Source organism: Nerophis ophidion, linkage group LG03, assembly GCF_033978795.1.
Source record: "Nerophis ophidion isolate RoL-2023_Sa linkage group LG03, RoL_Noph_v1.0, whole genome shotgun sequence".
Taxonomy (NCBI): Eukaryota; Metazoa; Chordata; class Actinopteri; order Syngnathiformes; family Syngnathidae; genus Nerophis; species Nerophis ophidion.
Genome location: NC_084613.1, coordinates 45,267,473 through 45,288,329, shown reverse-complemented (window position 1 = coordinate 45,288,329; position 20,857 = coordinate 45,267,473). Strand labels below are relative to the sequence as shown.

The 20,857-nt window shown below is 39.2% G+C and overlaps 1 protein-coding gene across 5 annotated transcripts in view; it reads right to left on the bottom strand.

Moving 5' to 3' along the window:
- Window positions 1–20,857, bottom strand: part of flvcr2a (FLVCR choline and putative heme transporter 2a) — a 48,686-nt gene that overhangs the window by 7,243 nt on the left and 20,586 nt on the right. For 2 of the 5 annotated variants that reach the window (XM_061895354.1, XM_061895358.1), the window contains exons 2-9: window positions 16,872–17,511; window positions 13,762–13,903; window positions 12,989–13,129; window positions 6,329–6,396; window positions 6,115–6,218; window positions 953–1,063; window positions 497–602; window positions 319–430 (exon numbers count right to left, since the gene is read on the bottom strand). In XM_061895354.1, coding sequence (XP_061751338.1) covers window positions 319–430; window positions 497–602; window positions 953–1,063; window positions 6,115–6,218; window positions 6,329–6,396; window positions 12,989–13,129; window positions 13,762–13,903; window positions 16,872–17,486 — 1,399 coding nt within the window. In that variant the 5' untranslated portion in view covers window positions 17,487–17,511. Of the gene's footprint in view, window positions 1–318; window positions 431–496; window positions 603–952; window positions 1,064–6,114; window positions 6,219–6,328; window positions 6,397–12,988; window positions 13,130–13,761; window positions 13,904–16,871; window positions 17,512–20,342; window positions 20,425–20,857 lie in introns of those variants that run through there. The other 3 variants (XM_061895355.1, XM_061895357.1, XM_061895359.1) reach the window with 3 other exon arrangements.

The window sequence follows — 20,857 nt, the reverse complement described above, 5'->3', positions numbered from 1 at the left end:
TGATGAGGTGGCGACTTGTCCAAGGTGTACCCCGCCTTCCCGATTGTAGCTGAGATAGGCACCAGCGCCCTCCGCGACCCCAAAGGGAATACGCGGTAGAAAATGGATGGATGGATGCTTTTAGCGATATGATCTACCACCTCGCATACTCAGTTCGCACACTTTGCTGCTCGGTGGCAATATTGATGGGTTGACCACCACTTCGTTCACCAAAAGTAAAGAGGTAAGAAAAAGTCACATGACAGAATACAAATAATTGTTTCACAAAGGTTTTTACCCCTGTTGGTATATTTGAAAGGCAAGTCAACTAAATCCTACCAGTCATCACAGTCCCTATCAGCAGAAAGATGCACAGGAAGATGTTTCCCGCCAAAGTACCCCATCTGTCTATTATCTTTCCCTGGGAAATGGTGAAGATGATTCCAAATATCTGAAATACAATTAGTTTACATTATGGTCTTCATCGACATTGTTGTAGTGGACGAGTGAATCTAACCTGAGCTGAACAGTTGAGCAGTCCTGATGAGGTTCCCTCTGATTCTGGATAAGTAAGTTCTACTGCAAACTCAAAGCCCAGCGGAAGGTAACCTGTCATGAAGAAGCTGCAGCAACACATTGATGCTCAATTATAACAACCTTTACACACAAAGCAGGTACATAGTGATACAACATTTCACCTGGTCAATATCGAACAAAGTAAACTTCACAAAAGGAACTCCTATTGGAGAAATCCGCTCATATTTTGCAATAAGCGGGAACAAATCATATGGTTGACCTTTGTCCTACTTTCACTAAGCAGCAATATTGTGTAAAAAATAATAAAAAATCACATGTGACATTGTGCAACCTACGACATCTGACTTATTTGTACATATTTGACCTACCATATGACTCTTAACATGCAACATTGAGTGACTTGTAGGCCTTTATTAGATAATGGTTAGTTACCCACCCTAAAACTCCAGCTGTAACAAACACCACCCACATGTAACCCAGGTTGAGGGTGAAGGCGTACACCAGCATCCCAATGAGGGAGAGGACATACACGGCCAGCGTAGTCTGCCTGGGGGGAGAGAGTGCCCATTTAAGTGTTTGCAAAGCAACAAATGCATGTTATTTTCCTATTAATCCTGTTAAATCGGATTTGACTTGAACAAAAATGTTAAATACTGTGAGCAGGCTTATAATTGTGCAAAAGTTAATCAACAATCACCTCAATCCTGCAGCATACTTGCACAAACCCCTTCAAAAAATGAAACCTAATAACCTTTTTTAAATGTTGCGAATGGTAATATACTGTAGATAGCATTGTTTAATTCAAATACAGGCGGAGCTGCTTAAATTAGTGGTTCTCAAAGGGGGGTACACATACCCCTGGGGGTACACGTACCCCTGGGGGTACTTGAAAGTATGCCTAGGGGTATGTGAGATTTTTTTTTAATTTTCTAAAAATAGCAACAATTCAAAAATCCTTTATAAATATATTTATTGAATAATAATTCAACAAAATATAAATATAAGTTCATAAACTGTGAAAAGAAATGCAACAATGTTGTACTATGGTCTTCATCGACTGTGTTGACAGCTAGATTTTTTGTGGACATGTTCTATAAATATTGGTGTTAAAGATTTTTTTTTTGAGAAGAAATGTTTGGAATTAAGTTCATGAATCCAGATGGATCTCTATTACAATCCCCAAAGAGGGCACTTTTAGTTGATGATTACTTCTATGTGTAGAAATCGTTATTTATACAAACCCCGTTTCCATACGAGTTGGGAAATTGTGTTAGATGTACATATATACGGATTACAATGATTTGCAAATCCTTTTCAACTCATATTCAGTTGAATGCACTACAAAGACAAGATATTTGATGTTCAAACTCATAAACTTTATCCTTTTTTGCAAATAATAATTACCTTAGAATTTCATGGCTGCAACACATGCCAAAGTAGTTGGGAAAGGACATGTTCACCACTGTGTTACATCACCTTATCTTTTAACAACACTCAATAAACGTTTGGGAACTGAGGAAACTAATTGTTGAAGCTTTGAAAGTGTAATTCTTTCCCATTCTTGTTTTATGTAGAGCTTCAGTCGTTCAACAGTCCGGGGTCTCCGCTGTCTTAATTTACGTTTCATAATGCACCACAAATTTTCCATGGGAGACCGGTCTGGACTGCAGACGGGCCAGGAAAGTACTCACACTCTTTTACTACGAAACCATGCTGTTGTAACACCTGGCTTGGCATTGTCTTGCTGAAATAAGCAGGAGCGTCCTTGATAATGTTGCTTGGATGACAACATATGTTGCTACAAAACCTGTATGTACCTTTCAGTATTAATGGTGCCTTCACAGATGTGTAAGTTACCCATGTCTTGGCCACTAATACACCCCCATACCATCACAGATGCTGGCTTTTCAACTTTGCGCCCAAAACAATCCAAATAGTTATTTTCCTCTTTGTTCCGGAGGACACCACGTCCACAGTTTCCAAATATAATTTGAAATGTGGACTCGTCAGACCACAGAACACCTTTCCACTTTGCATCAGTCCATCTTAGGTGATCTTGGGCCCAGCGAAGCCAGCGGTGTTCCTTGGTGTTGTTGATATATGGGTTTGCTTTGCATAGTAGAGTTTTAACTTGCACTTACAGATGTAGCAACCAATTGTAGTTACTGACAGTGATTTTATTAAGTGTTCCTGAGCCCATGTGGTGATATCCTTTACACAATGATGTCTGTTTTGATGCAGTACCGTCTGAGGGGTCAAAGGTCCGTAATATCATCGCTTACGTGCAGTGATTTCTCCAGATTCTCTGAACCTTTTGATGATTTTATGGACCGTAGACGGTAAAATCCCTAAATTCCTTGCAATAGCTCGTTGAGAAATGTTGTTCTAAAACTGTTCGACATTTTGCTTACAAATTGTTGACCCTCACCCCATCCTTGTTTGTGAATTACTTAGCATTTCATGGAAGTTACTTTTATACCCAATCACGGCACCCACCTGTACCCAATTAGCCTGCACACCTGTGGGATGTTCCTAATAAGTGTTTGATAAGATTTTCTCAACTTTATCAGTATTTATTGCCACCTTTCCCAACTTCTTTGTCACGTGTTGCTGGCATCACATTCGAAAGTTAATGATTATTTGCACACAAAAAAAGTTTAGCAGTTTGAACATCAAATATGTTGTCTTTGTAGCATATTCAACTGGATATGGGTTGAAAATTATTTGCAAATCATTGTATTCCGTTTTTATTTACATCTAACACAATTTCCCAACTCATATGGAAACAGGGTTTGTAATTGAATCACTTGTTTATTTTACAACAAGTTTTTAGTTATTTTGATATCTTTTTTTTCCAAATAGTTCAAGAAAGACCAGTACAAATGAGCAATATTTTGCACTGTTATACAATTTAATAAATCACAAACTGATGACATAGTGCTGTATTTTACTTCTTTATCTCTTTTTTTCAACCAAAAATTCTTTGCTCTGATTAGGGGGTACTTGAATTTAAAAAATGTTCACAGTGGGGTACATCACTGAAAAATGGTTGAGAACCACTGGCTAAAATGACCAGTTTGATCATGTTCAACGTCGCTCGTTAAGAAGGCGTTCTAATTTCAAAACATTTAGTAGGAGTTGAATGGAGAAAACTGGACTGTATGCAGGACAGAGAATTACCAGTACGGTTACCAAACAACTCGTTCGTGGTCACTCTTCCTATGGAATGACGCAGTCTTTGGGGGGAGGGATGTTAGGACAATGTTATAATATAGATACTGTAGGTGCTAGGTCAGGGGTCGGCAACACAAAATGTTGAAAGAGCCATATTGAACCAAAAATACAAAAAACAAATTTGTCTGGAGCCGCAAAAAATTAAATGCCTTATATAAGTATTATAATGAAAGCAACACATGATTTAAATGTTTATATTAGCCATTGTAGCCTATTATCAAAATTACTGTGTTGCAGGCTAATGCAAATTTTCGTTGACAGAAATGTTTAAATTTACTGTAATATTTATTGTACACATTTTTAAAACATTGGAAACCTTTAGTACAACGGAAGCTTCTCAGAGGGTGAAATAAATCCTGGAAATTACTGGCTTAGAATATTCAAAAGTATAGATGTTTGTGTCCAAGTTAAGGAAACGGCAGGCTGTCTTTTTCCTAATGGATTTTATTACAACCATTGCAAGTTAGGTAACATTTGATGTGGTCTGGAACAACGTGGCACACAAACAACAATGAGAAATTCAGCCAAAATTACATACAGATAAGGTGTCATGAGACATGTAAAAATGAATTAAATACACAAAGGACATAAGTAAAGGACATTAAATAAGCTCAAATATACCTACAAATGAGGCATAATGATGCAATGTGTACATACAGATAGCCTAAATGGAATGTTGGCATGGATTAGCTAAAATGATTGTACAACAATAAATATCCTCCAATGGCAGGCAACAGAATAGGAAAAAAAATTTTAGATCCGAAGAAAGCTGCTTTCTCACATCTTCATGTATTTTGCGTCATCTCCCGTTTCAACAGCAATTTTTATTTGACTTTTAAGGAATATTTTGGATGAAGTCTAAATTGCATGAATTTGGATGTTCCCCTCTTTTTTCCAATGACTAAGTCATTGTGTTTTTAAAAACTACAATTGAGAGATGGGCTTTTGAAATAAAATATTTCAGAAATAGTGATCTACTTGTTACATTCTGTCCCCTGCTGTTGTGGTCCAGTTCTTCTCGCCTCACTTACTCTTTCTTTCCTGCAGTGTGGCGTGTGACTGGCTCCAGGAGACTGGGCACCCTCGGCCCCAATTAGTCTTCCAGCTATTTAAGCTGGGTGGCGGTACCTCACAGTTTGTTCCACGACGTCCATTTGCTGTACTGCCTTCTTGACCACTGCCTAGGGTACCACTCTTGCTTCAGTTCTGACCAGTCTACAGCCTTGCACCCTTTTTCTGTTAGCCTTTTTTTTTTCAAGAAGTGACTGTTTGCTGGCTTCTCTCTTTACATTTTTGGAATCCACACCACACTCACAAGACAATACAGTATTATGCAAACTGACTTTTCTCTACCAATAATTGAAAGCAATATTTGATTATGACTGACAAACCCCTTTTTTTGAGGGGGTGGATAAGTGTAGGCAAGAGTGTTGAGTTGATTTTGGATATAGCACGAGCACTTTACACAGGCTTGTTCTGGTCTAGCAGTTTCTTGTACAACCATGCGTGAAATACTGGTTTTGTTAACATAACAGTCCTTTCAATAAAATCAATGTGAACCTGGCTACTTTGAAAGCTAAGGCATTTGAGGAATCCAAACACTTTATCAAGTCAAAACAGACAAATTCATTTCTATTTTGTTTTTGCGGTTGAAAACTGCGCTTCAGATATATTCCAAATTTTATGTAGAAAACAAGATGAGAAAAACAAGGGGACTCCACGAGTATCGCCTGTCAGTTTAAATAAGCGGAGATGGACATCAGAACACAAACTCAGACCCGCTCATTTGTCCACTTTGCAGAGAATCTCTTAGTGCTGCTCTCTTTGTGAACAAATGTTTAGACAGCCACTCGAGAGGACTAGGACTACAGTACGGTAAATAACAGTTGACTGTGGATCCATTAGAATTACTGATATAATAGATCCGCAAACCATACAATTGATGACCAAAGTCTTACAGTCCAATTTGTGCCACAGAGATTTAAAAGTCAGGCGTGATTTCCTCTTGCGCCTGTTTTTTCTTTCGATTAGATGTCTTGACAGTGGTTGTTGCTAAAAGAAGCCGCTGCTGTACCACATGTGTAAATGTCAAAGTAATAAACATATTCTTTAAATGCTCTTTGTCAATACAACGTAAAATACATTTTGCATAACCGCATAAGAGTAATAAGAGTAAAGGTAAGGGCGATGTGACACTTGATCAGCTCATTTAACCTTGTGTAGCATCTGGGCTTTTTTAATATACCAGTATTATACGCTGAATACAACCACAACGACAGCAGCAGTCATTCGTATACAGTTTGAAAACATTAATGAATGTATATTTGAAAGAGTAAACATAAATGTCAAGAAATGTGATCTTACTTGTAGGTTTTTGTCTTGTCCAACCAAATACCACATATGAGTGACCCCACCATGCCAGCAATGACAATGGTCAGACCAATCCTGCCTGCATTTACCTCTTCTCCCTAAGAGGAAAAACATTGGCATCTCTGGTTTCAAAGGCAATAAAATATGTATGTTACAGTTTGTATTAAACTTATCCACATAAGACAACAGTGGCCATTCTGAGACTTACTGGATAGTGTTCAATGATCATTCGGTTCAGAAGTGTAGAGACAGCATAAAAGCAGCCAACATTGAGTCCTGCAAATGAATAGAAAAGTAACTTGTTTGTATTGATATGACCATATTCATTTGTATTCTTAAAAATGTTAAAACCCTAACCTGATTTTGTGACATACCAACTGTGTGCAGAACATTTATACAAATATAATAGATATCAGTAGCAACAAAATAGTGACTTTCTACTACTAGAAAACCTCCACAGAACCCTCCGAATTGAACCTGCACCCTACCTGACATGGAAGTTCTATTACGTCTTCATATCAACACGTGAGCTGATAAAATACATTTGATACATCGGTAGCATACATAATGATGCTTTAACAGCACCATTAAATCTGCAGTAATAAAAGTAAAGTGACAGAGTGCAGAATCACCTGCATGCCAATGCAACGTAGGCATGTGTGGGGTTTCCCCATCTGGCAAGACTTTTTAGGAGGCTTTTCTGAAAACAATTCCTTACAGACTGAGGGCCCGACCAAACAAGATCCCACATAACTGCTAAATAGCATTTGCAAACTAAAAAGTTGCACATACAACAATTGCAAAAGAGGTACAGAGCACAGGCTTTCGTGTGTTGTATCGGTATGTCACTCATTTCCCGTTAGGATTGCTCTTTGTAGCGAGGGTCATGAACAACAAAAAGGCAAGATGCGGCAAGCAGCATGCAGATAAACGAGTATTTTAATGTTACAAAGTCCAGAAAAATCAGAGTGCAGTAGGGATACACCCAGGGAAAGCTCCTGAACAAAAGGATATACAAAAATACAAAAACAAGAATCTCCAAAATATAATTAACCATGTTCATACCTCCAACATACAATCCTCCCACAATCAACAACTCAGGGAGACCAGTTTAAATAGTCGTCTTGTGCTCAGTAACATCCGTTCATCCATCCATTGTCTACCGCTTACCCAGTAACAGCAGGTGAAAATAATCAACACTAACAATCAGCAGGTGAAAAGGGAAGCGCTCAGAAGCAGGGGTTAAGCTAATGCAACACAACACTAAAAAATCAGGAATTGGAATTAAAAATAAGAGCACAAAACTGGAAGTGAACTCAAAAAAACACCACAAAGACACCCAAAAACTGAACAAAGAAGAATCTGATTAAACAGGTTGTGACATTTGACCTCTCCGTCAATGACAACATTCTCCAACCGTTGGTATTTTGCAGTGTTGCAGAACATGCAGCACACAACTATAATCGGTGACATCTTTTCTGAGCTATTAGAAGCACCTCTTCAGTGCGATCTACAAACCCTGTTTCCATATGAGTCGGGAAGTTCTGTTAGATGTAAATATAAACAGAATACAATGATTTGCAAATCATTTTCAACCCATATTCAGTTGAATATGCTACAAAGACAACATATTTGATTTTCAAACTGATAAACATTTTTTTTTTGCAAATAATCATCAACTTTAAAATTTGATGCCAGCAACATGTGACAAAGAATTTGGGAAAGGTGGCAAAAAATATTGAAAAAGTTGAGGAATGCTCATCAAACACTTATTTGGAACATCCCACAGGTGTGTAGGCTAATTGGGAACAGGTGGGTGCCATGATTGGGTATAAAGACAGCTTCCCAAAAAATGCTCAGTCTTTCAGAAGAAAGAATGGGGCGAGGTACACCCCTTTGTCCACAACTGTGTGAGCAAATATTCAAACAGTTTAAGAACAACTTCTCAAAGTGCAATTGCAAGAAATTTAAGGATTTCAACATCTACAGTCCATAATATCCTCAAAAGGTTCAGAGAATCTGGAAAAATCCCTCCACGTAGACGGCATGGCCGGAAACCTACATTGAATGACCGTGACCTTCGATCTCTCAGGACGGCACTGTATCAAAAACTGACTTCAATCTCTAAAGGATATCACTACATGGGCTCAGTAACACTTCAGAAAACCACTGTCACTAAATACAGTTTGTCGCTACATCTGTAAGTGCAAGTTAAAGCTCTACTATGCAAAGCAAAAAAATTTTATCAACAACATCCAGGAACGACGCCGGCTTCTCTCGGTCCGAGATCATCTAGGATGAACTGATGCAAAGTGGAAAAGTTTTCTGTGGTCTTACGAGTCCACATTTCAAATTGTTTTCGGAAATATTCGACATCGTGTCATCTGCACCAAAGGGGAAACGAACCATCCAGACTGTTATCGACGCAAAGTTCAAAAGCCAGCATCTGTGATGGTATGGGGGTGCATTAGTGCCCAAGGCATAGGTAACTCACACATCTGTGAAGGCACCATTAATGCTGTAAGGGACATACAGGCTTTGGAACAACATATGCTGCCATCTAAGCTTCGTCTTTTTCATGGACGCCCCTGCTTCGTTCAGCAAGACAATGCCAAGCCACATTCAGCACGTGTTACAACAGCATGGCTTCGTAAAAAAAGAGTGCGGGTACTTCCCTGGCCTGCCTGCAGTCCAGACCTGTCTCCCATTTGAAAATGTGTGGCGCATTATGAAGCGCAAAATACGACAGCGGAGACCCCGGACTGTTGAACGACTGAAGCTCTACATAAAACAAGAATGGGAAAGAATGCCATTTTCAAAGCTTCAACAATTAGTTTCTTCAGTTCCAAAACGTTTATTGAGTGTTGTTAAAAGAAAAGGTGATGTAACACAGTGGTGAACATGCCCTTTCCCAACTACTTTGGCACGTGTTGCAGCCATGAAATTCTAAGTGAATTATTATTTGCAAAAAAAAAATATTCTCTTTGTAGTGCATTCAATTGAATATGGGTTGAAAAGGATTTGCAAATCATTGTATTCCGTTTATATTTACATCCAACACAATGTCCCAACTCATATGGAAACAGGGTTTGTACAACAGAACCTTTAAGCACGTCGAATGTGCCCTATGGAAGACGGAGGCGTTGTGCAGAAAACACCGGCAATAACTGCGATGGTGCTTATGAAAGGGATGGGAGAACCCTTTGAGAAAGAAAAGTAAATTGAGAAAAAAAGAACAACATTTATATCAGCACAAAGTGCTGCCAAGCACACCCAAATATATTTTTTTTAAATCAAGACTACATTTACTGCAATTGGTTGCATTTCTACACAATACTTTATTTCAAGATTTATTCTAATCCACCAAACTCTTTTGGCTGTATTTTTGACACTCACATGTCCCATGTAAGGTACCACAGAATTTGTTTTTTTTAGTATATAATTTACTATCATTACCATCATTGAAAATTTAATGTGAAACTCTATACCATTAAATAATTCAACAAAAATTGAGCTGTTTGACCACAATACCCAGGAATATGTTAGGAGGATAAAAGGTGAGGCCTTTAATCCCAGGAACACCATTCCCACTGTCAAGCATGGTGGTGGTAGTATTATGTTCTGGGTCTGTTTTGCTGCCAATGGAACTGGTGCTTTAAATAGGACAATGAAAAAGGAGGATTGCCTCCAAATTCTTCAGGACAACCTAAAATCATCAACCCAGAGGTTGGGTCTTGGACACAGTTGGGTATTCAAAGAGGAAAATGACCCCAAGCACACGTCAAAAGTGGTAAAGGCATGACTAAGTCAGGCTAGAAGTAAGGTTTTAGAATGGCCTTCCCAAAGTCCTGACTTAAACGTGCGGACAATGCTGAAGAAACAAGTCCATGTCAGAAAACCAACAAATTTGGCAGAACTGCACCAATTTTGTCAAGAGGAGTGGTCAAAAATTCAACCAGAAGCTTGTGGATGGCTACCGATAGCGCCTTACTGCAATGAAACTTGCCAAGGGACATGTAACCAAATATTAAAATTGCTGTATGTATGTATACTTATTACCCAGCAGATTAGGTCACATTTTCAGTAGACTCATAATCAATTAATAAAAGAACCAAACTTCATGAATGTTTTTGTGACCAACAAGTAGGTGCTCCAATCACTCCATCACAAAAAAATAACAGTTGCAGAAAATATTGGAAACTCAAGACAGCCATGACATTATGTTCTTTACAAGTGCATGTAAACCTTTGATCGCGACTGTATATACTTCGAAGACCTCCTCAGTCCCACCTACACGTCTTCCTATGAGGAAGCAGTGACTGGGTAATCTGTGGCGGGCTCTCCTATTTATGGGGCTGAGGTCGCCAAGGTAGTTAAAAAGCTCCTCGGTAGCAAGGCCCCTGGGGGTGGATGAGATTTGAGATGTTGAGGGCATGTCTGACCGGTAGGAGGCCAAGAGGAAGACCAAAGACTCGTTGGGGAGATTATGTCTCCCGACTGGCCTGGGAACGCCTCAGGATCCCCCGGGCGGAGTTGGACGAAGTGGCTGTGGAATAAGAAGTCTTTTTTTTTGCCAAATGTGGTCTCAAGTCAAAAAGTTTGGATGCACCTGCTTTAGTACAAACCCCGTTTCCATATGAGTTGGGAAATTGTGTTAGAAGTAAATATAAACCGAATACAATGATTTGCAAATCCTTTTTAACCCATATTCAGTTGAATGTACTACAAAGACAATATATTTGATGATCAAACTCATAAACTATTATTTTTTGCAAATAATAATTTACTCAGAATTTCACGGCTGCCACATGTGCCAAAGTAGTTGGGAAAGGGCATGTTCAGCACTGTGTTACATCACCTTTTCTTTTAACAACACTCAATAAATGTTTGGGAACTGAGGAAACTAATTGTTGAAACTTTGAAAGTGTAATTCTTTCCCATTCTTGTTTTATGTAGAGCTTCAGTCGTTCAACATTCCAGGGTCTCCGCTGCCTTATTTTACGCTTCATAATGAGCCACACATTTTCTATGGGAGACAGGTCTGGACTGCAGGCGGGCTAGGAAAGTACCCGCACTCTTTTACTACGAAACCACGCTGTTATAACACGTGCCTTGGCATTGTCTTGCTGAAATAAGCAGGGGCGTACATGATAACGTTGCTTGGATGACAACATATGTTGCTCCAAAACCTGTATGGACCATTCAGCATTAATGGTGCCTTCACAGATGTGTAAGTTAACCATGCCTTGGGCACTATCCATCCATCCATTTTCTTCCGCTTATTCCCTTTCGGGGTCGCGGGGGGCGCTGGCACCTATCTCAGCTACAATCGGGCGGAAGGCGGGGTACACCCTGGACAAGTCGCCACCTCATCGCAGGGCCAACACAGATAGACAGACAACATTCACACTCACATTCACACACTAGGGCCAATTTAGTGTTGCCAATCAACCTATCCCCAGGTGCATGTCTTTGGAAGTGGGAGGTACCCGGAGGGAACCCACGCATTCACGGGGAGAACATGCAAACTCCACACAGAAAGATCCCGAGCCTGGATTTGAACCCAGGACTGCAGGGCCTTTGTATTGCGAGGCAGACGCACTAACCCCTCTGCCACCGTGAAGCCCGCCTTGGGCACTAATACACCCCCATACCATCAGAGATGCTGGCTTTTCAACTTCACGCCTATAACAATCCAGATGGTTATTTTCCTCTTTGTTCCAGAGGACAACACGTTCTCTGTTTCCAAATATAATTTAAATGTGGACTCGTCAGACCACAGAACACCTTTACACTTTGCATCAGTCCATCTTAGATGAGCTTGGGCCCAGCGAAGCCAGCGGCGTACCTTGGTGTTGTTGATAAATGGGTTTTACTTTGGATAGCAGAGTTTTAACTTGCACTTACAGATGTAGCAACCAACTGTAGTTACTGACAGTGGTTTTATGAAGGGTTCCTGAGCCCATGTGGTGATATCCTTTACACACTGATGTCTGTTTTTGATGCAGTACCTCCTGAGGGATCAACGGTCCGTAATATCATCGCTTACATGCAGTGATTTCTCCAGATTCTCTGAACCGTTTGATGATTTTACGGACCGTAGATGGTAAAATCCCTAAATTCCTTGCAATAGCTCGTTGAGAAATGTTGTTCTAAAACTGTTCGACAATTTGCTTACAAATTGGTGACCCTCACCCCATCCTTGTTTGAGAATTCCTTAGCATTTCATTGAAGCTGCTTTTATACCCAATCATGGCACCCACCTGTTCCCAATTAGCCTGCACACCTGTGGGAAGTTCCAAATAAGTGTTTGATGAGAATTTCTCAACTTTATCAGTATTTATTGCCACCTTTCCCAACTTCTTTGTCACGTGTTGCTAGCATCAAATTCTAAAGTTAATGATTATTTGCAAAAAAAAAAAATTTTTTATCAGTTCGAACATCAAATATGTTGTCTTTGTAGCATATTCAACTGAATATGGGTTGAAAATGATTTGCAAATCATTGTATTCTGTTTATATGTACATCTAACACAATTTCCTAACTCATATGGAAACGGGGTTTGTAGATCAGGCCTCAAGTGTCCACGTTTTTTTTATATATACAAATTGGCAGTAGATTAGGCCCATACTGTGTGTTACTGCACAATTTCTACAAACTAGATCAGCGGAAGGAATTTTTTGAATAGATGTCACAGTTGGATTATTGTCATTTAGATGCTAAACGTGGTGCTAAACAAAAAGTACAGTTGCTAAAGTTTTATTTGTTGGCATTAAACAATTGAGCAAACAACACTAATAGCATGATGAGCTCATAAAGCAAAGCAATCATTCTAGTTCAGGTGTAGGTGTAAATGTTAGAAACCCACCATAGCTGAGAACCAGCAGCATGAAGGGTTTGTTGCGCAGTAACCTCCAAATGGAACCCATGTAGGAATACTGCTCTGGAGTGATGCACCTCGCCTGAGCTTGAGCCTGCGTGGGAGGGACCTCTGGTTTCTCCTGAAACACTAGAAGACACAGTGGAGCTTTTTTTTATACTATTTGTTTAAAATGACCGGTAATGTAACTCAATGATATGGACATACATTGATATGTGTTTAGCTAAACGTCAATTTCTCATATTGCTTATCCAGTTGACTGTTACAGGGGGAGCAAGAGCCCATTCCAGATGACTCAAGGTAAAAGGCAGACACACCCTGAACAGGTCAGCAGCCAGTCACAGGGAAATAAACAAATAAGACCTGTGGTTAGTTGTTGCAATCCTTCCCCTGACTGTCAAGGACTTTACTGCTATCTGGGGCTGAGGCTCGGCCCCTACTAGTGTTTCATAAAGTGTCAGAACATATCCCATCAAATAGGTGGACAATTCCATCAATTACTGCAGAAACTCTGGGAGAGCAGCGTTTCCTCAGGCGCACCACAGAAGTCTCACTGTTGAACTATTCTGAATTAGCCGATGAACGGACTGTAAAATTGCAGAAAGGGGGAACAGAAAATCGCTTGGTACACAAATTATGAACATGACCCTTTGCTTGTGGATCTTTACATGACTTTGGAAATGATTGACTTTAACCTTAGCTCACGTGATGTGTACTCAATGCACCAGAACTGACTAGGATGTTATCCTTTGAGGACTTACCAATGACCACAAGGATGAAGATAACAGTGGCCACTCCAGCGCTGATGTAGAACATGACTTTAATGTGGCGTGCCAGCTCATCCATATCGTCTACATTAGGCACAAGGATGGGCGGGATCAGAAACCCGATGGCAATGCCCATCTGCAGGATAGAAAAAAAAAAGTGCCAGGTTGATAAACACAAAACTTCTCAGCGTTTGTCACATGCAAAATTATTGAACGCTCATATTACTAAAATGAGCTGAAATATCATATCAATGTAGTATTTTACATCCCAGAGAACAAAGTGTAGCAAGTAAAGTGTCCCAGATATAATATACTCCACAAGCATTTCCTTCCAATCAAATATGGTATGAAGGAAGTCACTTACCTTGTTCTTATGGTGCAGTCAGAGGTAAACATGAAAACATTAAACCTCATTGCAATACAAAAACTGGATGATACAATTAAGATCCATTAATTTCATACAAACTTCCAGTAAGACATAAAATGAATACCGTATTTCCTTGAATTGCCGCTGGGTATATATTATCCGCATGCCTTGTTTTACCACCGGGTCAAACTCGTTTCGCAAAATAATTAGCGCATACTTAGAATTAGCGCATGCTTAGAATTACTGCCGGGTCAAACTTGTTTAGCAAAATAATTAGCGCATGCCTCGGTTTACCGCCGGGTCAAACTCGTTTTGCAGAATAATTAGCATATGCCTCGTTTTACCGCCGGGTCAAACTCGTCACGTCACGAGTGACACTTCACCTTGACAATAACAGTTTTCTAAACTGGACTTTCAATCGAAGCAGGAGGTAATAATTAAAGGAAGATCTCCATCGAGACAGAGAGACTTTTAAAACTGAAGAAAGATAAGGAAGACTTCTATAAACTAGAGGGGGGGGGGGATTGCCCACATTTGAGGTCCTCTCCAAGGTTTCTCATAGTCATCATTGTCACTGGCGTCCCACTGGGTGTGAATTCTCCCTGCCCACTGGGTGTGAGTTTTCCTTGCCCTTATGTGGGTTCTTCCGAGGATGTCGTAGTCGTAATGGTTTGTACAGTCCTTTGAGACATTTGTGATTTAAGACTATATAAATAAACATTGATTGATTGATTGATAAACAAGTTATCAATGCTTTTGTTCAGAAGGAGCGGCGCATTGGACTTCATTTATAAGTAAAGGTAAGACCATAATAACGTTTTTTTTTATTAAATGTGCTTTTCATGATGGTATGCTTACATCACACTCAAATTCATAAGCGCAGGCCCAGATTTACAGCATGCCTTTGGTAAGCGCCGGAGTGAGAAGAGATTTAAAATTAATTAGCGCATGCCTAAATTTACCGCATCAATCAATCAATGTTTACTTATATAGCCCTAAATCACTAGTTTCTCAAAGGTAAGCGCCGGAGTGAGATGTTTTTAATTAATTACCGCACCGGCGCTAATTCAAGGAAAAATTGTATATTTCATTCATTTTCATCAAAATTCCAATACACCAAAGTTTGCTTTGGCACACAAACTTCTGTTTGATCTCTTCTGGTGAGTTCTTTTTTTTGTCTCACTGGGAGTTTTTTCTCTTAAAATATCTCAGACGTGGAACCACACAATGCAGAACAAATGGATGTTATGTTGTGTTATTGTATGAACACAAACACATGGCGTCATGGTGGGTATGTGGATGTCAATGACAATGCGGCTTTTCATGCATCACAGCAGGCTGCCAGATTGAAGGGATACAACACAAACACGCATGACAATAACTGGTATGCAGTGTTTGGCCTAACAGGTGAGTGCAGCCAAACATCAAGTTAGTTTTTACATATTTTGACACTTGGCTATATAATACCCAAAATCAATGGAGTATGTATATGAAAGTTTATAAAAAATTGAAGTATAATTCCATTTTGTTTTTTAACATCCTATATTAAACACTGGTTATATATTTGATTGATCTTGTCTTGCACCACATAAATGAAGTTGTCAACATCACATGTTACATCTCACATTCTGTTTTATTTCATCCCTACATTGGACTTGGTTCTTATTCAGAATAATCATGAATCAGACACGATAATGGACTGCACTCTCTATTTTGCTCATTTAAGAGATGCAGTCCTGTGCATAGGAGCTTAATAGATTAGCTTTGCATGTGCAGTCAAGTTTGCATGTGTTATAATTTAAAAGAGGCACATCTTTAGTAGAGTGGGCCCTAAGTAAGAAAAGTTGTAATTAAGCTATGGCCCCTCTGACTGATTAGGAAATCAACTGCATAAATGATGAAAAAGGTGGTGTTGCGTTCCACGGCCAAAAAAAAAAGCTTACAGATAAGAAATACTGTTTAAGAAATAACACAATATTTATAAAAACAACTACAGTACAGTACAATCTATGAAGTAATGTAATACGGTAATACTTATGTAACGCATTTGCCTCTCCAAGCTGACTGAAGAGGATTTTAAAATCCTTTTCAGTCCGTTTTGATTGGCCTCTTCTCATCCCATTAAATCCAACATGTATAACGAGCCAAGTTACCGAAGATGAAAGGCTGGCTGATAAAGCTAAGATGGCGACGAGTAATGGCGTTGAAAAAGTCGTTATTATACCAAGTGTCGCAATCAGTGTTGTGGAAATTAAGAGTTGGGGCTTTTTATGCGATGTGCTGGCCTTGGAGTGTTGATAGACAGCAGCAGGAGCAGCAAGGACAGAGTCTGTGGGAAACTCACAGTAGTTTTAGCATTAAGCCGAAGCGTGGGCAGAGGATCAAACATTAGCAGGAGGACGATGTCGGCGTGAAGGCTGTGGAAGCTGGACTGCTGCTAAAGTTCTTGTTTTAAATTGGTTGGAAAATAAAGCTAAAAGTCAATGCTTTTAGCTAGTCTTAGCAAGTTAGACCAGATGTTTTGGGAAGGATCTTACGGCGCTTACTATGGCATTTGTTAGCTACGCCTTTTAGCGGCTCGGAGGCTCAAAACCTAAATAACGCTTGCAATTTAAATCACAACAAAAAGCCAAGTGACAGCTCGTATTTCAAAATACTTGTAAATGGAGGTACCAATGTACTACTCTCTTTCTCTCACACACACACTGACAAGCCTGACAGAAAAAAATTGACACACCTGGTTTCCCAAAACACCAATGGAACAAGCAGTGGAAACCTCCTGCTGCCCAAACCACAGAGAGGCAAGTCTGGATGGAATTCCAAGGATGTAAACAGTACCCACTGAACACACAAACTGTCCGAAGAAGGTGATAGCGAATGCATCTGGGTGAGCCGTGCTGGTTTTGATCCAAGCACCGATGCAATTAAAGGCAGAGCCCACCATGATGACTTCCCTGAGGCCTCGGTTCTCCAGCATCCACGTGACAGGCACGATGAGAGGGATGTAGGTGAAGAAATAAATCATGGAGAGCCAGTCCAGGGACAAGCTGTCGATATCATAAAAGTGCTTAAAAATGTTTCCGATGATGCTGTACTGCAGCCACATCATGGCGTTGCTCGTTGAGTAGATGCAAAAGAGGAAGAGCATGACCCAACGGCGCTTGTACAACTTGGTCTCCATAAGTGGGAAGATCTGTGAGGTGTCCAGAATGGAGGAGTTTGATGTGAGGCTGGCATTTCCCAGAGAGAGTTGACCATTAAATCGTCCCAAATTGGTTCTGGCTTTTCTAGTCAGAGAGGATCCATCGTGGCTGTCCATCCAGTCATGACAGAGCTCCTCCTGACTGCTCATGTTCCTCCCCTCCTTCTGTAATCAACTAAAGAGAAAAGCAAACAGTTCTCCTTGTGCATGTAAACAGAGTTGCCATTTGCCTCATGAGCATTAAACAAACAGCAGAAATAGTTCCTTTACTGCAAATTGTCCTTGCTGATTGCACAGGTAAATCTAGGGTGGGGTTTTAATGAGAAGCAAATCTTTCTAAAGTTACCTGTCAGGCACCCTGTTCATTATGTCAAAGCTCACCTGCCTGGCTCCCTGGATAACACCTCTGTGATCACATGACTGTTTTTTACATGACTTTTAATTCAGTTTTTTAAACTCCTCCTCTTAGACCGCATCAGAACATGCTATAAATGTTTTAGGACTTGTCTTTTTGGAGATCAGCTCAATTTTGTTGCTGATGTTAAGCACATGACGCACACACGAAGACTGATAACGAGTCATACAATAAATTCTTTGGAGTATATACAAAGCAAATAAGTTACAGGAAAGGTCAAAGAACAAAATATTTTAGTTAATTGTGTTTTTGTAATGTTTAGAGTTTACTGCAGTTTCTTCCATGTGCAGTAATGTTGACTGGAGCCATATTTTTGCGTACCCTTGAGTACCAAAAATGTATGCATTATATTTTACATGTGTATTTCTTTAAGGGGGCCAATATGACAATATACCAGTTTGCAAAAAGATATAATCACAAATTAGACATTCTGAACAAATGTAATGTAAAAAAAATATTGTATCTTGGTTGTTGTCAGCAAGCAAAAAATTGAGTAGTTTATAATTAGCTCATAATTCAGTTTTGTCTTAATCAATCACTCACGGCCGCTTTTTGGTGCAGTTTGCAGCGGACAGGTGGCGCTGCCCCTTAGACTATAGCAATTGATTATTTTAGTAATCGAGTAAAATATCATACTCTATAGCCTCAATGGATATTTTATGGGAAAAAATATTCTTCATTCTTTTGTTCTATTGAATGCAAATCATCAACATTTAAATGCTCTTTTGACACATGTGACTTGGTAAAAATGAGTAATAACCGGGAGCCAAACACCACCGCTCCCATGTGCACTCTATTGCAAAAGCCGTGCAGAAACTATGTATTCAAAGTTCTGGGCACTCTTCGCGTTTTGGAGTTTAGCTATTTTTATTAGTTACACTTAATAAACTGTTAATCGAAGCCTTAGAATATAAACAGAATTTTTTTTTAATCGATTAGAGCGATTAATCGTTACAGCGCTCGCGTTACCACGGATTGAATAAACTCGAAAAACGAATCTTTCAACTAATTTTTTTAATAGTCAACTACACTTAACAATTAATACAAATAAAAACTATTTGATTTTTCATTCACTCTACTTAGTAATGAATTGCGCTGAAAGCAGGAAGGCACACAGCTACAGTATGCCAGAGTCTAAGTAGCCTGGTTAAGATCCAAAGTAGGGATGGGTGACATCAAGGCATGTCCAGCTATTCCCTGTTCTCCAGTGATAATGATACCAGTAATAAATGTAGTTAATTTGTCGCCATGAAGCAATAATTAGTATGGAAGAGCAGATCCGCACAGTGTATGGACATGTTCTAGCACGCCAGCTAGCAAGTAGCCACCAGTGCCAGGATGCTACACTGCTTTGACATTGCATTCATTGCATCTTGTTGCTTTAAAATGTCATGACAAGGCTAGAATGTAGGGCTGTGAATCTTTGGGTGTCCCACGATTCGATTCAATATCGATTCTTGGGGTCACGATTCGATAATATATCAATTTTTCGATTCCATTCGATTCTCGATTCAAAAACAATATTTTTCGGATTCAAAACGATTCTGTATTCATTCAATACATAGGATTTCAGCAGGATCTACCCCAGTCTACTGACATGCTAGCAGAGTAATAGAATTGTTTTTTTTAAAAAGCTTTTATAATTGTAAAGGACAATGTTTTATCAACTGATTGCAATAATGTAAATGTGTTTTAACTATCAAACGAACAGAAAATATGACTTATTTTATCTTTGTGAAAACATTGGACCCAGTGTGTTGTCAAGCTTATGAAATGCGATGCAAGTGTAAGCCACTGTGACTATATTGTTCCTTTTTATTATTTTTATAAATGTCTAATGATAATGTCAATGAGGGGTTTTTAATCACTGCTATGCTGAAATTATAACTAAAATTGATACTGTTGTTGGTAATATTCATTTTTGTTTCACTACTTTTGGTTTGTTCTGTGTCGTGTTTGTCTCCTCTCAATTGCTCTGTTTATTGCAGTTCTGAGTGTTGCTGGGTCAGGTTTGGTTTTGGAATTGGATTGCATTGTTATGGTATTGCTGTGTAGTGGTTTGTTGGATTGATAAAAAATAAAAAATTTTAAAAAAAAATCGATTAAAAAAAAAATGAGAATCGATTCTTAATCGCACAACGTAAACGATTCGATTCGTATTCGAATCGATTTTTTCCCACGCCCCTACTTGAATGTGTCAACAGAAAGAAAGAACCGCAGATAAATATTCTTGCAGCACTAAGTAGATGCTTAGAGCGCCCTTTTTTAACCAACCCTGTCATTATAGTCCGCCCTTTTCCTGGTTTGACCTTGTAAAGATACATCGGACCAGTTTCGTTCACTAGTTCAACAGCAGCACATCGGCCAATGCATCCTTTTTTGAATCATTTAATTTACGAAGAGCTCTACTGGACAGCCAGCGATGTTTACAAAGTGTAACTTCTAATAATTTTGTTCTTATTTGGTTTGGTTTAAAAAAAATAGTTGCAGCTTGGACTTGCAAACCTCACCTTTACATAGAAAAATGAATGCCGCACATCAAACAAAAGTCTCCCTTTACTGTTGGGGTTAAAAAAAATGGTTGTAATTACCATTCATAGGAATGATACCTCCCTGTGTTGCAGTAGACCACTTCACCACAGAATATACCATCCTGCACAGCAGACATCTGTAACGCTCAAAAATGTAACAGTTGAAGGAAAGAAGATGAAATAAAATTCAATAACATCATGTTAATGAATACTATTATGTGTATTTACCATCCATCCATTAACTGTAACCGAACTGTAATTTGTCCTTATTAACTGATCTTAAATGAATTTTGGCAAGAGGCAGAGCAGACCTTGGACTGTTTACTCATCGATCACAGGTCACATACTAACTCTCACATTCTATAGGCAATTTACATCTCCAATTGTGTTAGTCCAACATGCATTTTTTTGACAGTGGTAAAACTGGAGTACACGGCGTACATGTAAACTTTGCACAGACATTTGAATCTAGATCAGAGGTGTCAAACTCAAATACAGAGTGGGCCAAAATTTAAAACTGAACAAAGCCGCGGGCCAAAGTTGAACAAATTAACCTTTTAATGGGGACCCAAACA